The sequence below is a fragment of the Mirounga leonina genome, unplaced genomic scaffold, assembly GCF_011800145.1.
Source record: "Mirounga leonina isolate KUSES-001 unplaced genomic scaffold, KU_Mleo_1.0 Mir_170, whole genome shotgun sequence".
Taxonomy (NCBI): domain Eukaryota; kingdom Metazoa; phylum Chordata; class Mammalia; order Carnivora; family Phocidae; genus Mirounga; species Mirounga leonina.
Window position 1 is genome coordinate 5,087,522 of NW_023270433.1, and position 21,697 is coordinate 5,109,218.

At 43.6% G+C, this 21,697-nt stretch overlaps 1 protein-coding gene across 3 annotated transcripts in view; it reads right to left on the reverse strand.

Annotated features, from left to right (window-relative positions):
• NUP214 (nucleoporin 214) overlaps window positions 1–21,697 on the reverse strand; it is a 102,344-nt gene that overhangs the window by 20,427 nt on the left and 60,220 nt on the right. For all 3 annotated transcript variants that reach the window (XM_035015599.1, XM_035015597.1, XM_035015600.1), the window contains exons 25-30: window positions 21,041–21,116; window positions 19,394–19,472; window positions 16,477–16,567; window positions 14,168–14,229; window positions 10,246–12,060; window positions 8,185–8,255 (exon numbers count right to left, since the gene is read on the reverse strand). In XM_035015599.1, the coding sequence (XP_034871490.1) occupies window positions 8,185–8,255; window positions 10,246–12,060; window positions 14,168–14,229; window positions 16,477–16,567; window positions 19,394–19,472; window positions 21,041–21,116 (2,194 nt within the window). The remainder of the gene's footprint in view (window positions 1–8,184; window positions 8,256–10,245; window positions 12,061–14,167; window positions 14,230–16,476; window positions 16,568–19,393; window positions 19,473–21,040; window positions 21,117–21,697) is intronic.

The following is a 21,697-nucleotide window of genomic DNA, read 5'->3' on the forward strand; positions in this document are numbered from 1 at the left end:
CCGAGCAGGGAGCCCGATGCGGAGCTCGATCCCAGGACCCAGGGATCACGACCTGAGCCGAAGACAGACACTTAACCGACTGAGCCACCCAGGCGCCCCTGGGTTCTAAGAAATCTTTACCTCATAATGGTTTCATAACAGTGGCATTGACATTTGGGTTGGATAACTCCTTGTTTTGGAGGGTTATGGAATGTTTAGCAGCATCCCTGGCCCTAGATGCTAACAGCATCCCTTACTCATGAGGACCAAACAGGTCTCCGGACATGGCAATTGTGAAATTCCCATGGGGGTGGGGAGTGGAATTGATACCATTTGAGAACCACTGGTCTACGCGAGGGAGTAAAGATACTCTCTGCCTTTTTGCTCTGATTGTCATATATTTAACATCTCCTCATAACCACACAAATACGCTGTTTTCCCCTATGGCCTGAGTCTTTTTAGCTGCTTAAAAATTTTTCTCTTTGTATTTAGTTTTCAGAAGCTTATCTATGATATGTCTAGGTGTGGTCTTCTGCTATTTATTCTGTTCAGAGTTCACAGAGTTTCTTGGATTTCTGGATCCTTGTTTTTCAATACATTTGGAAAAGCCTGGCCGTTTTTCTTCAAATATTTTTTGTCTACTCCATTCTGTCTCCTCTCCTTCAAGGACTTCGGTTACCAGTAAAACAGACTGCCTGATATTGTGTTACACAGGTCACTAACATTCTGCCCAGTGGTTTTCTCAGTCTCTCCAAGTTTCACTCAAGAAATTTTGTTTACTTATATATATATTAATTTTAAGTAGGCTCCACGCCCAACGTGGGGCTTAAACTCAAAACCCTGAGATCAAGAGCTGTACACTCTACCAACTGAGCCAGCCAGGGCCCCCATTCTCAGCTTCGTTTTAGATAATTTCTACCTGACATGTGTTCAAGTTCATTGTTCTTCTGTAGTACTCACTCTGCTGTTATGCCTGTCTAATAATTTTTTATTTCAGATACTAGATTTAAACTTCAGATACAGACCAAGACTTTCTATTTATTTTTATAATGGCCAATTCTCTGCCGAGATTCAACCATTTTCTTCTCCTCTAAATCCTGGAGCACAATAGTCACAATAGTTATTTTAAAGTCTCCGCCTGCTAGTTCCACTATCCAGATCATCTACAGGTTGTTTCTTGCTGTTTTCTAAAATACAATTGTGGGTGGCCCCTTTTATTTTTGCTTTTGTGTATGTTATATATACTATATATGCGACATGTATAAAATATATACATACACATGTTTTTTGGTATACGAGACTTTGCGTGTAGAACAGCGGTATGCGGATTGAAGAACACTGTTTTTCCTACAGCATGAGAGGTCTCTCTTTCATCTGTATCCCAAAGTGAATATGCAATTATTCACATTTCACTAAGTGCTGAGTTGATCTGGAAACGAGTCAAAGACTGAAGAATGAACTTACCTCTGTGTTTGCTTAGGGCTTAAGTTATTTGTCTTAAGGTTGAGCCTGGAGCCAGGAGGCAGGTGGGCTGCAGTGTTACCTTTGGATTCAACAGTTCTGGGCAGTGAGACATTGCAGGACTGCGCAAGTTCTTTCTGCTTTTTGGTCCTGCCTTTACTTTCTTTCTCTTAGCAAAAGTGGGGGAGGGGTGGATAGGGAAGATTTTTATACTGAACAAATTACTGTTGTACTTGCAAGTCTTTCAGACCCCAATCTGTTTTTTTTTTAAACAACAGCGTTATTGGGATATAATCCATATACCATAAAACTCACTGATTTTCAAGGATAAAATTCAATGGTTTTTGGTATATTAACATTATTAAGTTAAAAGTGCGGCAAAATATCATTTTGTCATTTTAACCACGTAAGCATACAATTCAGTGGCATGAATTATATTCACAATGCTGTGCAGCCATCATCACTACCTATTTCCAAGATTTTTTTCACCACCACAACCAAAATTCTCAACCACTAAGCAGTAACTCCCATTCCTCCTAACAGCCACTGGTAATCTCTAATCTACTTTCCTGCTCTATGAATTTACCTATTGTAAATACTTCATGTATGTGGAATCATACATTATTTGTCCTTTTAGGTCTGGCTTATCTAATTTAGCATAATGCATTCAAGGTTCATCCATGTGTAGTATGAATCAGGACTTCTTCCCTTTGGAAGGCTGAGTAATATTCCATTTTCTGTATAGACCATATTTTGTTTATCTAGTCATCTGTTGATAGACATTTGGGTTGTTTCCTCCTTTGGCTATTGTGAGTAATGCTGCTGTGAAGACTGGAGGAAAGTAGGTCTTTGACCTCCTGCTTTCAATTCCTTTCGGTATATACCCAGTAGTGGAATTGCTGGGTCATATGGTAATTCTATGTTCGGCTTTTTGAGGAACCACTGACCTGTGTTCCACAGTGGATGCACTATTTTACATTTCAACCGGCAATGTTGGGTTCCATTTTCCCCACATCCTTGTTAACACCTATTATTCTCAGGTTATTTATTTATTTATTTATTTATTTTAAAGATTTTATTTATTTATTTGAGAGAGAGAGAATGAGAGACAGAGAGCACGAGAGGGAAGAGGGCAGAGGGAGAAGCAGACCCCCCGCTGAGCAGGGAGCCCGATGCGGGACTCGATCCCGGGACTCCAGGATCATGACCTGAGCCGAAGGCAGTCGCTTAACCAACTGAGCCACCCAGGCGCCCTGTTTGTTTGTTTTTTAAATTATAGCCACCAACTGGACGTGAAGTGGTATTCTCATTACGGTTTTGATTTTCATTTCCTAATGTTTAACGGTATTGGTCATCTTTTCATGTGTTTATTGGTCATTTATTTTGCTTGCTCCCATTGCTGCCAATAACTTCTTCTGGCTTCTTCTCTAGCCAGTACATTTCTTCCTCAGTCTTCAGCAAGGCCTCTCTTCCACTTCCCAAACCCAGACCTGACATGTGCCCCAGAATCTGCTATACCATCTCACCTACAACAGGCTCCCCTCTCTCTGGAAATGAATTCCACAAGGTTTTCTGCCACTCTTGAGTCCCACTGTGACAGATTATATTTTCCAAAGATGGTCACAGCAATATTTCTAGACTCATGTGCTCTTCTAAGAGGTGAAGTCTATTGCCCTCCTTTCACACCTGGACGGGATTTTACGACTGCCTTGAACAAGAGAATGCAACATAAGTGATGCTCTGTGACTAGGTCATAAAAGTTATATATTTTCCGCCTGGCTCCCTTTCTTTTTTGAAACTTCTCCTTGGAATCCAGCCACTACATTGTGAGGAAGCTCTGGCCACACAGAGAAGCCAAGAACTCCAGTTCAGTTCTGAGCCAATAGCAAAACCAACCACTGGATATGGATATATATATGCCACTAGGTTTGGGGGTCAGGTGTTACACAGCACCAGAAAATTCCAATATCCAAAGGATAAGTGTGATTATCACACTATCTGGATTTTGCCTTGTGTTGTAACAGGAGTTAAGGTCTTCTGCATCCTAGCCAGAATCTGCCTTGTATCCTTAGATATTTCTGGGAATACTCCTATCAACTGAAAATTCATTCATTTTTACAGTGCTTACCATGTGCTAGACACAGTCCTAAGAACTGAGGATATAGCAATGAATACAACACAGAAGGCCCCTGTCATCAGAAAAAAAATCACTGACTTGAATTTCTGGCCCCTCCAATTGCAAACATAATTTCTGTGACGGAAGAATATGGGGGTGGGGGGGTGGGGAGGAGTAACCAATATAGAGTTGATCACATAAGTTTTCTGTCTCTTAGCTCAACATCACGTCTGTGAGTCCCCCATGCCACTCTAGTTCAGTCATTGTCATAGCTGGATAAAATTCTACTGTAGGGACGCCTGGGTGGCTTGGTTGTTGGGCATCTGCCTTCGGCTCAGGTCATGATCCCAGGGTCCTGGGATTGAGCCCTGCATCAGGCTCCCTGCTCAGCAGGAAGTCTGCTTCTCCCTCTCCCACTCCCTCTGCTTGTGTTCCCTCTCTCGCTGTGTCTGTCTCTGTCAGGTAAATAAATAAAATCTTAAAAAAAAAAATTCTACTATAAAATACTACAAATTCATCTACCCATTGGAATACTAGTCAACATCCAGTATTTGGTTACTAGAACCAGTTTTTGGTTACCAGAACACTGTGGCTATGAGCACCCCTATATCCTGGGGCCTGTGTGCATGAGTTTCTCTAAAGAACACACCTAGGAGTTGGAATTGCCAGTCTCCGTTGGATCATGCCAAACTATTTTCCAAGGTGGTTGTACCAAATGACACCCTGGCCAGGAGTGAAGGCAAATTTCCTTTGTTCTGCATATTTGCTGGCATATGGTATCATTGGGCTTTGAATTTTTGCTGTCGTATAGGTGTGTATCTCTTTGTTGGTTTAATTTGTATTACTAATTGACTGTGTTTCTTGGTCTTCTGGCTAACCCTTATTTACTTATTATATTTTCTTATTTCTCCTTCTTTAAAAAATTGTGATTAAAATATACATAAAACTTACTGACTTCAGCATTTTTAAGTGTACAACTCAGTAGCATCAGGTACGTTCACAATGCTGTGCACCCTTTTTTTTTTTTTTAAGATTTTATTTATTTATTTGAGAGAGAGAATGAGACAGAGAGAGAGAGAGAGCATGAGATGGGGGAGGGTCAGAGGGAGTAGCAGACTCCCTGCCAAGCAGGGAGCCCGATGCGGGACTCGATCCCGGGACTCCAGGATCATGACCTGAGCCGAAGGCAGTCGCTTAACCAACTGAGCCACCCAGGCGCCCATGTGCACCCTTTTTAAATGAAATCTTCTGCCTATTTTCTTTCTATTGTGTTTAAGTTCACAGATTTTACGTGTAGAGAGCTCAGTGAATTTTGACATATAAGTGCTTGTAACAGATCAAGATAGAAAACATTGTTTTAGAACTTTGGAAGGCTCCTCTGTACCCCATGTTTAATGCTCTAAGAGTAACCACTATTGTAATTTCTATCATGCTAAGTTTTGCCTGTATTTGCCTCTTTAGGAAACTGTAATCCAACACTATGTATTCTCGGATCTGGCTTCTTTCATTTAACACTACGTCTGTGGGACTTACCCAGTTTGTTTTGTATACAAACAGTACATTTGATTTCACTGCTTTGCAGTATTCCACTGTATAAATACACCGCAATTTAATTATCCATTCTTCAGCTGATATGCATTTGGGTTGTTTCTTGTTTTTAGTTATTATGACTATACCTTCTAGTGAACATAGGCCCTCGTTTCTGCTGGCTACCTATCTAGAAGTAGATACGCTGGCTCAAGAGGAATTTTTTGTGTATTTAGTTTTGATAGCACCAGGTGGTTTTCCAAAGTGGTTATATGGATTTACACTGCCTTCTCCAACATGTAAGAGTTTCTTGTTGCTATACTCCTCACCAATATTGGGTATTGTCAGCCCTTTCAATTTCAGCCACTTTGGTGGGGGTGTACTTGTCTTTTCTCTTTTTGATTTGTATTGTTTATATATTCTGAATACAATTACTCTGTCAGTTTTATAAGCTGTAATTTTCCTATTTCATGGCTTGTTTTACCCTAAAATTAAGAGAGCCGTAATTTTAGTGAAAGCAAATTTTCCTTTTGCCTCAAGAACATCCTTTAGAATTTCCTTCAGGTCTGCTAGGCATAAATTCTCTCAGTATCTGTCTGAAAAAGGTCTTGATTTCCACGTACTCTTTAAAGATGTTTTTCTGTGGGGTTTAGAAATTCTAGGTAGCTAGACTGTCTCTGGCTTTCACTGTCACTGTTGAGAAGTCAGCTGTGAGTCCAACAATTGCTCTTTTGAAGGTAACCCGTCTTTCTCCTGAGTGCTTTTAACATTTTATCTTTATAGCTCTGCAGCTTCACTGTGATGGGTCTTGGAATCCATTTCCTTTCACACGTTCTGCTTGGTGTTTGCTGGACTTTTGAATCTGTGGGTTACTGTTTTCTACTGGTTTTAGAAATGTGTCTTTTTCTCTCATATTGTCACACATCCTTTCTCCTTCTCTTCTCTGATTAAACATGTTAAATTTCTCTTTTAAGATTTTGCTCTCTCTTGTGTATTTTCCATCTTTTTTGCTCTCCGTGATGCATTCCACATAACTTAATCTGACCTGCCTTCCAGTTCAAGGGCCACCAAACTGTAGTCCGTGGGCTCAACCCAGACTGCTGTCTGTTTTTGTTTTTGTTTTTTTAAAAGATTTTATTTATTTATTTGACAGAGACACAGCGAGAGAGGGAACACAAGCAGGGGGAGTGGGAGAGGGAGAAGCAGGCTTCCCGCTGAGCAGGGAGCCCGATGCGGGGCTCAATCCCAGGACTCTGGGATCACGACCCGAGCCGCAGGCAGACGCTTAATGACTAAGCCACCCAGGCACCCCTGCTGTCTGCTTTTGTAAATAAAGCTTTATGGAAGCATAACCATGCTCATTCACTCACTTATTGTCTATGGCTGCTTTTGTGAAGCACGGAGTAGCTGTGACGGAAACTATAGTATGTGGTTCTCAAAGTCTAAAATATTTACTATCTAGCCCTTTACAGAAAACGTTTGCTGATCCCTGTCTACTATGCTACCGTTCTCTTCAGTTGGGTCTAATCTGCTGGTTTTAAATTTTAATTATATTTTTCTAGAAGTTCTACTTGGTTTTCAATGTAGCTATGACACTTCTTATCTCCTATTCTTTACCAGTATGTTCAAGTTTGCCTTTTATTTCTACTGAACATGTAAAAACAGAGCTGTTCTATATAGTCTAGAAGTCTATGCAAATGTATGTCTGCTGTTTATCCTGGCCCTTGCTCATAGTTCTTTGTTTCCTTCTGTGATTAATTTAGGCATGGGAATCAATGTCCTTAAAAACTGTCCAAGGACTAGAGTGAAGTTACTTTTCTTCAAGGTGGGTCTGGGCTGCTTTTGCCAGACACCTGCAGGCACCACCATCCTAGGATCCTTCCAGGCTACATTCCCAGGCGGAGACCAGTGAATCTGGAGCCCCAGCTCATCGTGGGGCAGGGTCTCTCTTAGACTCCCTTCTTTGTGCATATCTCAGTTAGTGATTTCTGCCCCTTTGCCCTTTGGGGTTATTAACATAGGAAATTAAAATTTCCTCAGATTAATAAATGCCCTCACTTCTACAGGTACCCATTTTCTTTTCATTTGGCTTGGTAAAATACCTTGTTAGCTTGCCAGTGCTTTGAAAACTATGGTTTTTATGTCTTATCCATCATTTTTAGCTGTTTCCAGTGAGGAACTTGGTTGACAGGACTTAACCTGCCATTACCAGCTCTGAAGTTTCACTTCTCCCTGCCACAGATCACGGACCAGGGCAGAGCCCATCTTTGAAGGAAAGGGAGCACAAAGAAAACGTCTTCCTGCAGATGTGGCAGAAACACACAATACGTCTGCTGCTGCGTTAGTTAACGGACGCGTGCTAAGCCCACCTTCAGAGAGCCATCACCGTCCCTGATACATCAGAGGACCCTCCCTCAGAAGGACTCCTCGAGGGGTTACTATGACCTGAAAGCTGCTGGCACGTGATGTAACAACACAGTCCCTCTCTCGTCTGAGGAACGGGGACAAGAGCAGCCCCTATGCCTCACAGAAGCACTAACGATCACATGAGTCCATTTTTGTAAAGCACTTAAAACTGTGCCCACACGTACATAACCACTAGCTGTACAAACTCAAACAACTCAGGTCACCAAAAGGAGTGCGTACAGCTTAGTCCAGGGGCCATATATGGTGTTGGTTACATAGTCTTCTTTTCGTTTAAATAACCATTTAAAAGGGTAAAAACTATTTTTAGCTCCAGGATCTTAAAACACACACACACACACACACACGAAGGCTGAGGAGCAGATTAACCCCACGGACTGTAGTTTGCCAACCCCTGCCCTAGCAGAACGGGCAGAAGATGGATGGAGATTAGGCACTGTGCTTTTTAAGTGCTTTCCTAGAGGACTGTCAAAGAAAGGTCAAAACTAGTGATTCTCTCCAATCAGAGGCTGAGATTTTGGCCTCCCCAAGGGAGTTAAAGAAGGCAGAGCTTGAGAACCCCGTGAGGCTGTTTGCTGGCCTCGGGCACACAGTACGAACTGCTTATACTGTGTGGGAACAGTGTGGATGGGTCTGCTACACGTTGACGTGAAGGGAGGCAAACATACGTTATTTACCTGGCCAAAGACTGTTCCGCCAGTGCTGGCTGCTTGACCAAACAAAGAACCAGTATTACTAGACCCAAAACCTGTAAAAGAAGAAGAGAACAAGTTTAACTGGGATGACTCCTTCACAACATCGAGTATTTTGTTTGTTTTTAAATGGCATTCAGGGGTACTAAGATACCCAAAAGCAAATCAACTTGTGAATAAAATCTGTTTTCCTTTATAGGCAATGGAGAACATTAAGAGTAAACACAGACCTTTGGTCATTGCTACGATTTCATACTAGCGTACATTCCCAAATCCCGAGGACCGAACCCGTCTCCTACCAAACTCCAGGTGCGCAGGGGCTGATAATGGTGGTACATTCACGGGGTAGCTTTTCCTCAGACTTGGCTGTCAAGGAGTCTTCCCAATGGCTGACTTAACACCATCAATATTTTTACTCCCCGGTTTCCTCTGTTCTCAAATGCAGATTTTTTTTTTTTTTTTTTTTTTACAGATTTTATTTATTTATTTGACAGAGAGATCGAGAGCACAAGTAGGCAGAGAGGCAGGCAGAGGGAGAGGGAGAAGCAGGCCTCCCGAAGAGCAGGGAGCCCGATGCGGGACTCGATCCCAGGACCCCGGGACCATGACCTGAGCCGAAGGCAACCGCTTAACCGACTGAGCCACCCAGGCGCCCCTCAAATAGATTCTTTTGGGGTAGTTCATCTTTCTTCTGGGTGGTGTTGGATGGTTGAGGCACTGGTCTGAACAGGGCCTGGGAAAACCAGGCGGGACTGTGTATTTTAACCAAAGAGCCCCAGACAAGGAGTTAGAAGGCTGGAGTTCCATTCTCATCTCTGTCACTGATCTAGGCAGGTGAGCTCAGGCAAGTCTCAATTCCTCCACCAGAGCTGGAGTACACTGCTCAGGTACCTTTCCACATCGTTACTAGATGAAAGATTTCTTCAGAGGTTCTCAATGTGTTCAAATAGTTTGATTCTACTTGTGTGTAAGGGATTCTCAAGTTCAGGCTGCAGAAAAAAAGGACGCACCCGAGGGCGTGTTGAACACCCTTCTCTGCAAGACTCCTCAGGCTTTTCCCCCCGCCCACTCTCTCCACTATGTCATCACATTTCCCATAACTCCCACAGGCCAACAGGGCAGCAGGTAGATCTCAGGACTCTTTCAGCCCTGTGTCCTTGTAGCTGAACTTAGTGGGGGCTTAACAAACGTTTGTTGAAGGAAGGAAAGAAAAAATTTCCTTCCTGATAAATTGAGCCATTTTCAAATAAATAATCACCCAATGAACGAATGAGCAGTGATTTATAATCTTGTCCACCAAGAAATCATTAATCCTTGTTTCTCCCCCCAGAGCCTAACTGCTGAAGAAATGCCTTTCCTAAGACAATGATCAGAAAGTGAAACTTGGAAACTGTTTTCAAATTGTCCTACTGATAACTTGTGGAAGTAAAAGCAACTGCTAAAATTGGACATGCAACAGTGGATTGTTTTACTTCAAAAAATAGTAACATTTATAGATTTTTAATTACTCTGAAAGTAGGAAAAAACACAACTTTTCAAGCATCAGTTATCTGCCCTTCTAGCAAGCAACATGGCGTCAGAGGAAGCAGAATATAAAATGCTGGCAGGCAGCGAACCAGCACAAGGTGCTCCGGAGTCTGGTTCTGGCTCCACGGTTAGCACCTCATGACACTAGATAGGTCTCCTCGAGGCTTGACAGTTTGGGACATAATGGCCTCTAAAGCACCTTCCGAATTTAAAGGTTCATATTTATGAGTCATTCATTACTTGCCATGACCTTAAGCGAAAGATGCCTGTGTTTTTCCCCATGCAACTGGCACTCTGGTGGCTAACAGAGTGGAGAATTTGCTGAGCAGCAGAACTGCAGCGATGGTGACAAGGCCCAGGAAATTCCTGAAGCCGCCAGTGCTCCAAGCAGCCTTCTTGAATTTGGAGTCTCTCTTTTGTTTTCCCTTCCTTTCCTTTAATTTGAAAGTAACATAGGACTTTTGCAAACATTTCAAATAATGCAGAGGAGAACAAAGGAAGTCTTCCGTAAATTCTTACCTGAAGCTTGACAAAAGCTAAACCCAGATGATGACGCTGTCGTGGTGGTGGCTGAGGTGCCGCCAAACACAGAGCCTCCCTGCCCAAAGCCGGGACCCTGCCCAAACGCAGGAGGGTTGCTTTGGCCAAACAGCACCCCTCCTGTGCTGGCAGAAGACTGTCCGAATGAGAAGGCGCTGGAGCTACTGGCGCTCGAAGAGGCACCAAAGACGTTCCCACTGGCAGACGTGGAGGTGGAGGACACGGGCTGCCCAAAAGCAGGCACAGAGCTGAACCCAGGCTGACTGAAGGAAAAGCCGCTCGCGGGGCTGCTTGTTGACTGCCCAAAGGCCGGGGCCTGCCCAAACGACGCCTGTCCAAAGACCCCGGGGGCCGAGGTGCCGAAGGCGGGGCTGCCGAAGCCCGAGCTGCTGGCCGGCGGCGTGGCGGCCGCCGAGCTGGCTATGCTGCCCGTCTGCTGCGCAAACAGGCTCGGTGCGGTGCTGGCCGCCACCTGCCCAAACACGGGGGCAGCCGAGGGGGCGGTGGCCGTGCTGCTGGGGAGCTGACTGAAAGCTGAGCTAGAGCTAGCAGCAGGTGGCTGAGCGAAGACAGAGGAGCCCGAAGTGGCGGTCCCAAACGCCGCCGTCTCCGTCGCCAGGCTCGGAGCAACGCTGGCAACAGAACTGGAGGTCGTGGGGGGACCTGGGGTTTCAAGGGCCACGGGGACCGTGCCTGGGGTCGTCGCTGCCGTGACGGCGGGCTGCCCGGGCGCCGAGAGCGTGGAAGCAGGAGCTGCCGGCTCTGTCTTGACATCAGGGACCGCGGGGGCTGCTGGAGTGGCCTCTGCACCAGGTGCCACGAGACTGGAACTGGTCGCGGCAGGGCCGGCGCTGCTGACCGCAGGCTGCGCGAGGGCAGCTTCTTTCTTCCCGGAGTCAGAAGTCTGCAGAGGAGCTGGGGGAAGCGGGGCTGACTGGTGCTGCCCCAGGAGTGAGGCTGTTGATGCTGAGGCCTCACTGCTGTCTGGCTTCTCAGGCGAAGCTGAGGACGTGGCCTCCTCTGTGCTTTTACCAGAGGACACAGGCAGGGTGGGAGTGGATGCTGAACTCAGGAGGCTACCAAATGACAAGGTGGGGAACGAGGTAGGAAGGGGAGCGGCAGTTGTCGCCGACGGAGGGGTGGATGGGGGTACCGTACTACTCGTCTGTTGGCTTCCAAAGGAAAAACTCGTCTTGCTACCACTTGGGGCCATCCCACTGAAACCGATCACCCCGGAGGATCCCGCGCTGGGGAGGGGCAGACTGCCAAAGATGCCAGGCGAGGAAGTGCTAGCGCTTGGGCTCACTGCTGCCGGTGCCCCTGTGGCGGCGGTCACAGAGGAGGTCACAGGGGGCTCTGCGTGCTTCCCTAACACGGGAGGCCCAGTAAAACTAAACCCCGAGGGGACGGTTGAAGTCTTGGTCGGCTGTGCACTAGTCAGACTTGTGGATGAAGCCTTAATGGCTGGCTTTGTGGAATCATCTGCTTGGCCGACGCGCAGTCCCGAAAAACTTCCCAGGGTCTCTCCGGCCAAAGAACTTGGAAACAGAAGCTCTCCCAACTTGGATGGTGGAGTTTCCAGCTTGCTAGAGGAGTTAGAAAGAGCAATTCCAGAAGGTGCTGCGGGTCGGCTGCTGGAAGGCGCAGGCTCGGCAGGAGAGGCTCCGGCGCTGGGTGGCGCTGTCATCCCCGACAGGGGTGAGCTCTCAGCCACAGGCTCGTAAAAGGGTTTGCCTCCCCCGCCAAATGAGAACGCGTCGAGCTGCTGTGACTCTTTAGCAGGGGGTGCTGTCCCTAGCGAGAGAAAGAAATTAGAAAGTGGGTTGGATTTAATGACACATGACCCGTCACATTCTCACGGACTGTGTCCATGCCCAGGTCTCTCTCCCTTTGACACGGTCGGGACAGCTATTCCATGACAGTGCCTTTCCTCAGGGAAACAGAGTGAATGAATGCTCTTCCACAGGAGGGCTAGCTCTGAGCTCACAGAGGTGAGAAGAATAAATATCCTTTTTATGACCGCTCCGTCGTAACAAATACACCATCCTATCTAGAAGGCATGAAATTCACAGTGTTACCCCAGAAGAGAAATAAGACAGCATCTTCTCTCATTTTCCCGTGTGTGTTTCCTCAATAACAATCCTGACACTGTGCTCGTCTATGGACCTCCTGGTATGCCAGGACTTGATCCAAAATGGAAGCTCCTCCTGTGTCTTTCCACTGTCTGTGTCAGTCCATAGACTATTATTTTTATGTACCACAGACTATTGTTTTTATGTACAATGAAGGGCTACGTCCTAGTGCTCACCTCAGTAAGCAGCTCTACAGAGGGCAACATGGACTCGTGGTCAAGGACATGGGCTCTGGAGCTGGGCACTCTGCCACTTGCTGGCTGTGCAACTCTGAAAAAGTTACTTTACCTCTCTGGGCCTCAGGTTCCCCATTTGGAAAATAAACACAGTAACAGTAGCCACCTCAAAGAGCTGTTATAAAGATTAAATGAAATCTAGGTGAAGCCCTGATAAGGCCTGGTCAAACAGTAAGCGGTCAACAAATAAAAGTAACCAAAATTGGATAGTTATAGGTAAAATTAACCTATTATAGTGTTTATGGATATTTCTAACTCCACATTGTTCTTGGGAAGGCTATAAAGCCCCAACTTCCCATGTACAATTTCCTGAAAGACCCTGTTGTATCACTGCTGTTGTACTGAGTTGCTTATGGTTTTGGGTTGTTTCTATTCTCGTATTAACTAAAATGTTTATGAAATTACCCCTGCATTTTATGACTATTTTACTTATGACTTCTGACAGTTATTATTTTATTCCTCTTAATCTTTTTATATCACTGAGTTGTTTCTCCTCTAGAAAGGGGGATGGGGAAGAGATGGGCCTCGAGGGTACTCTGCCCTATCTAAGTGGGCAAAGGTTACAAAAACAGTTCAAGAATTATTATTCTAGAAAGAAAGGAAGAAAACTACCAACCCTTTAAGTGCCACACACAAATCAGGTTTAGGAAGTCTGCCACGCTTTCAGTCCCCTAATTTCCCTCCAGATCTTAAGGGATCCCCTTTTTTACTAAAGCCTCTACCACTTGGGTTGGCACAGAGAAAGGACTCAAAAAATATTTGTTGAATGAACAGATGAAAGATGGTCAATGTCTTATTTATCATAGGGAACATCTGGAAATAACCTAAATGTCCAACAGGTAAATGGGTTAAATAGTTCAAGGCATATATACAAGATAGAAATTATGTAGCCACTACAAATAGCATTTATGTAAAATTTCCAGTAATACTGGAAAAGTCATAAGAGATGGTGTTAAATGAGATAAAGTAGAAGACAAAACACCCGGAAGGACATATAACAGAAATGCAGTAACTGAGGGGTACAACGCGTGATCCTAGAATACATCACTTTTTAAGAGCTTGCTTTTTAAAATGAAAGAAAAATAAACTTAATTACTTAAACTGAGAACTGGAAGGCACTTAAAAAATACATGTGGTTTCTTTACAGGTCCCTAAATTCTTTTCAACATTAAAAACATGCCAGTTGATGGACACATAACAACACACAGAGGACCAGTGTGTTTGCCAACTTTTACAGATAAGAAGATGGAGCGAGACATTTTAATTCCCATGTTAACATCCACATCAAAAGTACAGCCTTGCTTTTCCAGAAGCAAATCCTTTCCTTGTTCTTAATTTAAAAAGTCAACAGATGTCCTCCTGTTTAGTTTAAATCCAGCTTATTTTGAATGCACAACCTCGACACCGAACTTACTGCAGATGCTTTAAGCAAGACTCAGCAGCAAGGAAAATGTCGACGCATCTGTACGAAAACCCAGCATTTGTTTAGAGGAAACACAAAAGGATGGCTGCGCCCGCAGAGAGAAACTGTACCTTGTGTGGCAGTGACGTTAGAAGACGGGGTTGGTGTGATTATCCCAAAATTAAAGCCAGTCCTAGGGAGCACAAGAAGAGAAGTTAAACACCTGGGGCACAATACTGCCCTTTCAATGTCACATTTTATGACTTACACGACCGATCTGCTCGTAGGAACTTACAACTGAGAAGATAAATGACAGCAGGGTGAAAGCATGGATCTCAGAGGTAGTAAAGGGCTCAGAGGGACGGCCGGGCTTTCCAAGGCAGAGTCTGGGTGAGGCCCCGCGCCAAGGCCAGCTAAGGAGCAGTCGTGGAAATGCAATGGGAATGTGCATGTGGGCACGGTGGCGAGGGCAGATGGCGTGTCTCGTGATGGAGGCAAGGGAGTCGGGCCAGGGAGAACCCCTCATAACCCACCCCAAGATCAGAGAGCTCGTCAGGAGCATGCCACACTGCCAGGGAGCAGGGAGGAAAGCATGAAACAGAAGCCACCATCCCTGCTGTTTGGACAGAACTCTTAGTTCTTGGCTGGGAAAATTTGGTTCAAACCATTTCCGGACTCTTTTATCAACCCTTCTCTCCTATTGTAGATTTTCTTTAAACTGTGAGTTAAGACACCACAGCCAAAGGAGAAAATTCAGTGCGTGCGTGAACCAGAAGAGACTATTCACTGTGATAAAAGTTCAAATAGCAAATTTAAAACCACAGTTTTAAAACATAAAGGGCCAAAAAAAACCCCAAAAAACAAAAAAACCATAAAGGGCCAAGCATATCAAATATAGTATTGTAAGGATTTAGGTTTTTCTTACCCATCACTGCCTTCCTTGAATGGACAAAGACTATCTAAGAGGATGTGTTAAACATTTTATCATATTTTTAAAAAAATCCTTTCTTTGTCTCAAGCTTGGTGAAGAAATTTTCTCTAATAGAGGTAAGCCATTGACCTAGTGACCCAAACTTTTCATCTTATCTTAAAAATGGGAAGAAGAATATCCGTTTACAGAAGTGAAGATTATTAGCCTTTGTGAAGGTAGCAATAACTCCTGGCACTGACCTACTCTTTAAGATTGGCTCCAAACTATCTTTGAGAAGTATAAAACACAATGATTTACACTAAAGAAAAAATATTTAACATCCCCCCCCAAATTCTATTCTAACCCCCTCTTTGCTCTTAACGTGTTAGGTTGAACGACTCTTAGGAAACACATTTGCATCAGGGGAGAGACTGTGGTTAATGTCATTCCAGTCACAAAAGCATGAAATGCAAGAGCTCCAGAAGCTTTCCTAATGGAACTGAACATGCAACCCTTCAACGGCAAAAAAAATCTTTGGATAGGTTTTTATCTCTACTCCACAGAGCCTAGCTCCCTGCTGAAGGCCCCTTCCCCAGGGCTCCACACAAGGTTCTCCAGCACAGAGAAGAGGTACTGTCCCTCTGAGGTTAATCAAGGCTCCCGTGGAAAGAAGTTAGAAGACTCTTTCATTTTTAAAAATGACTCAACTTCACAAGTACAGCCATCATTACTATAGAAAAATGAAACAGGAACACTTCCCCATATCTATGTAAGACCCAGATTTCCCAATGGCTACTGTTTTTCATCATCTTGTCTCAGTTTAATGTAGTGATCTCTCAAACAGTAAAGCCAATCCAAACATTACACCTAGCCCCCAAATGGTGTGAGAATGCAAATATGTCAGGGTGATAAGCTAGAAGACCAAGGACAGAATCTGACACAGACCTACTACCCAAAGAAAAGGAGGCTTATCCTAAAAAACAAAACAAAGAAATATATTAACACACATATAAACTTGAACTGAAAAGGGGAAATATAGCTGGCCCTTGAACAATGCAGGGGTAGGGGCACCCACCCCCATGCAGTGGAAAATCTGTGTATAACTTTTGACTCCCCAAAACTTAACTACTAATAGCCTATTGTTGACGGGAAGCCTTACTGAGAACATCAACAGGTGATGAACACATATTATATGCATTATATCCTGTACCTTACAATACAGTAAGCCAGAGAAAAAAATATTAAGAAAATCAAAAGAGAAAAGGTATCTATGATACCATACTGCATTTATTGGCAAAAAACCTGCATACAAGTGGGCCTGTGCCATTCAAACCCATGTTGCTCAAGGGTCAGCTGTAGATTTACATTAGAGCAATAAGCTACTATCATCAGATGCATTATTGAAGTGATAAGAACTCCGGGTTCATATACAGTTAGTAAGCAGACAAATATACCTCTGACTGTAAGACTGGGGGAAGCTATCTATAAGGTTGCTGGCGATCTGCCACGAAATTTAAGTTCATTACTGACCCTGCTGGAGAAAATGAGAAAGACTTGCTGAGCTGCCCAGCAGCAGGAGGGGGAGAAGTCACAGCTGTTTCTATCTTGGCTGCCCCTGGCCCTGAAATCGTGGGAAAGAGAATAAGAACATTACAAAAAGCTGTTAGAAACACCGTTCCAGTTTGTGATTCCGCACAGCCCCAGCCACACGATGCCACATAAAGGAGCAGAGCCCCAGCCTGCGGGCCCCACCGTGCTCTCCCGACGGGCCAGGTCAGGGGCCAGGGGAGTGGGTGCATTCCAAACTCGTGTGCAAGGCCTCTGAACTTGCTCATTGGCTCTGTCAGTGTTAATTCCAAACCAACACATGCCCCACCCTCCTTTCCACAAAAGCTATCAAAATGATTCCAGTGCAGTTTAAATTGAAACCTTTGAAAGTAGTTTTATAATTTTATAAGATTTAAAATTTTATAATTTACAATGAAGTTTTGTAATTATGGAAAAGTAATATATACTGAAGGAAAAAAAATCCAAAGAGAAATAGGGTAATATGTGAAACATCTCTTCAGTAGTGACTTCACGGCCATTTGCTTTCTCCCTACATTCCTAGATTTCTCATAGAGAATAGTTTTATATTTAACAAATAGCCTTCTTTTTCATTACCAAAGTATTACATGATTGCTGTAATGCAGAGAAGCGCAGAATGCTAAAAGTGTAATCCAACCTCTTCCCCACGCTCAATTTCACCGTAAGTACTCAGAGTATGAACAGTTCGGGGTATTACCTTCAATCTCCCGCCTATTGCTCTACTTTAAAAAAGGGAGGGAGAGGAAACACTTTATCTAAAAAGCCCAAACTGGGGCATCTGGGTGGCTCAGTCCGTTAAGCGTCTGACTCTTGATCTCAGTCAGCTCAGGTCTTGATATTGGGTTCCTGAGTTCAAGCCCCAGGTTGGGCCCCACGCCCAGCGTGGCACCTACTTAAAAAAAAAAAAAAAAAAAAGCCCAAACCAAATCAAATGTAAGGAAAAGTACATTCTATTCAAATGAGTCCAAGGTAGATATTAGTAAAATTATTTTAAAAACTACTATAATGTAATGTGCTGTGTATTAAGGATATTCAATGCAACCTTGCTTATAATCTTGAAAAAGCAGAAACAATCTAAACTATCAGCACAGTACTGGAAGAACTTAACAGGGCGCAAGTCTTAGGCTACAGCTGACACAAGTGAGGTGGAGCTGTGTCAGATCTGGAAACGTGAACTGAATATTTATTGCAATAGGGGGAGGGTTAACATATACAGGATATGTCCATTTTTGTTTGAAAAACAACAATGAAGTAACCTTCAAGATATACAAATTAAAGCATTAAGGGCTGTTACTTCTGGAATATGAATTTAATGGGCAGCTTTCAGTTTCTACATTATATCTCTTCGGTGTAAATTTTTTTGAGCATCTATAATAGTTTTATAATCAGAAAAAACAATGAAGGTATTTCCATTCTTAAAGAACTATAGAGGTTTCAGAAAAAAATTTTTAAAGAAACTTTTTGTAAACTTCTAAATAGTATTTTTCAGGGAAATTTTTCTGCCTCCAAAAGTCCTTTTCCTTTGATTATCCAGCAAGTGAAAACAGAAGTAAATGTCCAGCAATGAAAGACAGTATTTCACAATCACTGCTACGTGATAAATCTTAGAAATGTCTGGGCAAGTCACGCTAACTGTGTAAGATGTATGTGAAGCAAAGTTTCTTAGATTTCCTTGGTTCTTAAGTTCAGGAGTGACAAAAAGCCCTTCAAAGCAGTCCTTGAAAGAAGTTGGGATACAGGGTCTTTCAAAAACTTTCTAAAACATGAGCCAGAAATGGAAACAAACTTCTTAATTTGATACCTAAATGATTCAGAAGTCTTTGGCAACCCTGCTAAATTTTTCCTTCAGTAAACTTTAGATCCCAGTCCAGAAGTGCTCCTTACCTCCTTCTCAAGGAGAGTGTCCACGGCGACAATGGTGGCTCTGCACTAAGCCATATTCTAGAATACACCTGTAGCGTAGACGCTAATGGTTTGCTTGAGTGCAGTGATAAACCCAGTATCTAGTCAGACAGCTTTTGAGTACAGAGAAAGTTAGAATGACGGTATGGCTGAGCAGAGATGATGGGAAGTGGGCTGCTGATGTGGGGGGTTTCAGTCTCCAACAGAATCTGCCTGGAGACCCACTTGAGAGCATGAATGAAAACAAAGCTGGAGTCCCACGTGTGGTGAAAACTCAAGAGCTGTGGGTGGCACAAGACCCCCAAAGCAGAAAGTAACACATGCCAAATTAGGGGTTATAAAAAAGGTGCCCACAGAGGGAGATGCTAAGGATCAACATCAGGTTATACATAACCTTGTGCTTCAAGGTGGTTCGGGCAACGTGGACCTCTTGGTCAAAGCACCAATGGGGACTATAAAACTACAAATTTTAGTTAAGAATAACTAAGCTTGAGTGGGTACTGGGAAGTACGTGAGGTCGTAAAATCTGATACTGACATGACATCTACTCTGACATCTTATATTATAACACATCTGTTTTACCTATTGCATTTTACCAGCTTTGAATTATCACTGTGAGCCAAGAGGATTTTTCATCCCTTTTAGTAGAAGAATACAGTTTGTGTTCCATTCCCCTCCCCTCTTGACTTTCCAGCAAGGCTAGTGAAGACAACGCTATTGCTCCTTCTCAGGAAAAGCATTTCCAGGAAGATTTTTCTCCTACTGTGCTCAAATTTCAGAAGTCTGCAGAGCTGATGAAGGGCTCACTGATTTCCTGGAGATTCTTCATTGACTGAGGCCTTCCAAAGATCTCTTTATTTGATTTCCTATGTCAACTGCCTCTGTGATCTAGAACGCTGAACTGCTATGGGGGGTTTCTTTCACCTCTAGCGTCACTAAAGCAAAAACGCAAACTGACCTGAAGCTTTATCACCAGATGACAACTGACCAGACACTGGCGTGGGCCCCGGAGGCTTTAGGGAATTTATTAGAGATCCCTGTAACAGAACACAAGCAGAACACTTATGTGAAACCACTAACCATCCTTTAGAAAAAAGAAACATGTAAAAGGAGAACATCATTTAAAAGTAAGCAAGCATAAATACTTTTATTTAGCTTAATTTTAAAAATCCTTACAATTTGAGTATTTTTATTTATTTTTTTAAAAGATTTTATTTATTTATTTGACAGAGAGACACAGCGAGAGAGGGAACACAAGCAGGGGGAGTGGGAGAGGGAGAAGCAGGCAGGAAGAGGGAGAAGCAGGCTTCCCACCAAGCGGGAACCCGATGCGGGGCTCGATCCCAGGACCCCGGGATCACGACCTGAGCTGAAGGCAGATGCTTAACGACTGAGCCACCCAGGCGCCCCTAAGTGAGTATTTTTAAATGCCTGCTGTGTGTCAGAGCATATTGGAGGATGGAAATGGGAATACCTGCAAGCTCCAAGAATGCAGTCTTGCCTATGTGGCTATTTTCCCAGTGCCCAGCACAGTGCCTGGCACATAAGAAGCACTGGATTATCAGGCAGGTGAGTAAGGGAATGAATGAAATGGGTGCTGGCTCACAATAAATTTAGAATAAAATGAAAAGCAAAACTGTTTACCTTCTCCATCTCTGGGCAATGTTCCTTTACTCATTTGTTATGACTTAGGCCTACCCAGGTGTCCTCCAAGGCCAAAATGGAACCCTCCAGAAGCATGACCAGATGCTAAATGCTTAAATGCCATTTTAAGTCACAGCAAACTAAGGCTCAGAGCCATGCTGAGAACTCAAAATAGGCAAATTCTGATGTTCAATCTCAGACACAATCTGAAATGACTCATCTCAGAGACATGGAGAGTAGAAGAGAAACCAGGTCTTCTTAGGGAAGATTTCAGAGATAGCTTAATCTACCTTTCAGCCATCTCTGATTATCCTTTTCTGGATTGTTTAACTGTTTACAATGTACCCTATATTTGTAAGAAAAAATGTTTATCAGGCAAAAGCCTAAATGTAGACATAACGAACATTACTGAATATGCAATCTCTGAACAACAGACATTGTAGGAGGAAGCCAGAGAAGCTGATCCCCAGGCACTGATCCTGAAAGGTGGCAGTGTAAAAACCACAGATGGGAAGAAGGTACGAGAGCTGGACTCCAGCTCTGGTTCCAGCATTTACTGATCATGTGAGCTTGCATCAGTCACTTGCACCTCAGCTTTCCTTCATCAATGAAACACATTTAAATACATGCCCCGTTCTACTGCACATGGTTGTCGTATGGGTTAACGAAGATCATGTTAACTGAAGGTAAATTAGAAACCCAAATAACCCTTACAATGGTAAGGTATTAGAATTTTGACCCAAGATGACTAGGTGCAGAATGTCAAATGGCACAAGAAGACAACGTCAGGTCCCGACTGACCTACTGTGTCAAGACTGGCATAAATTATAGGGAAAGGATCACAGGTCTTTGTCGGACTTATAGTTTGTTTAAACAAAGTCAGGACTTAAAACAGTACTGTCTTCAGTTTCAAAGACAGACACTGCAAGGCTGTTCAAAAAAGCAAAAATCAGTAAGTCACCTGCTTAGCCTGGTTAGCAGCTGCTGGGGTCATTGCAGGGTGAGGTGTCTTGGCTGCAGAGTATGGCACCGAAGAACTGAAAAAAAAAAAAAAAAAAAGCATATGCTCAAGAAAAAGACATGTGGGTGGAGATCGCATTCATCTTTGAGCCTACCTTCTATCCAATAAATGATACCAATTTTGAGTAGAATATGCCAGGGACCCTAACCAAAGTCATGTGACACTTTTCTGAAGAATAAATTCTTTAAATGAAATTTGAGTCTTCAGCATAAAAGTCAAAGCAGTGAGCTTAAAACTTTTTTTTCTTCCTGAAATCCTAAGAAAAAATGTTAAAACTATTCAGAAGTAGAGCTTTTTCTTATCTGGAGAGTCAGCCTTCTTTATCCTCTCCCTGCCCCCTCATTCTAGTTCTAGACTCTGTGGGGCATGCCTGATTCTCTTCTCCAAGCCTGAGAAAACGTTCGACAGGATCCATGGGATGTATGGGAGCTGCTGCGATAAACAGCTCCAAGGTGTTACTCAAGGAGGAGACTGCAACCACCCCCTCAAGCCCAGTGCCCCCCAGGCCAGCACACAAGATAATCAAATGCACCGCTTGACCATAGAGCCTGCACCTTCGCTGCAGTCTGAGAAGTCTATCCACTATTTGTAGAAATG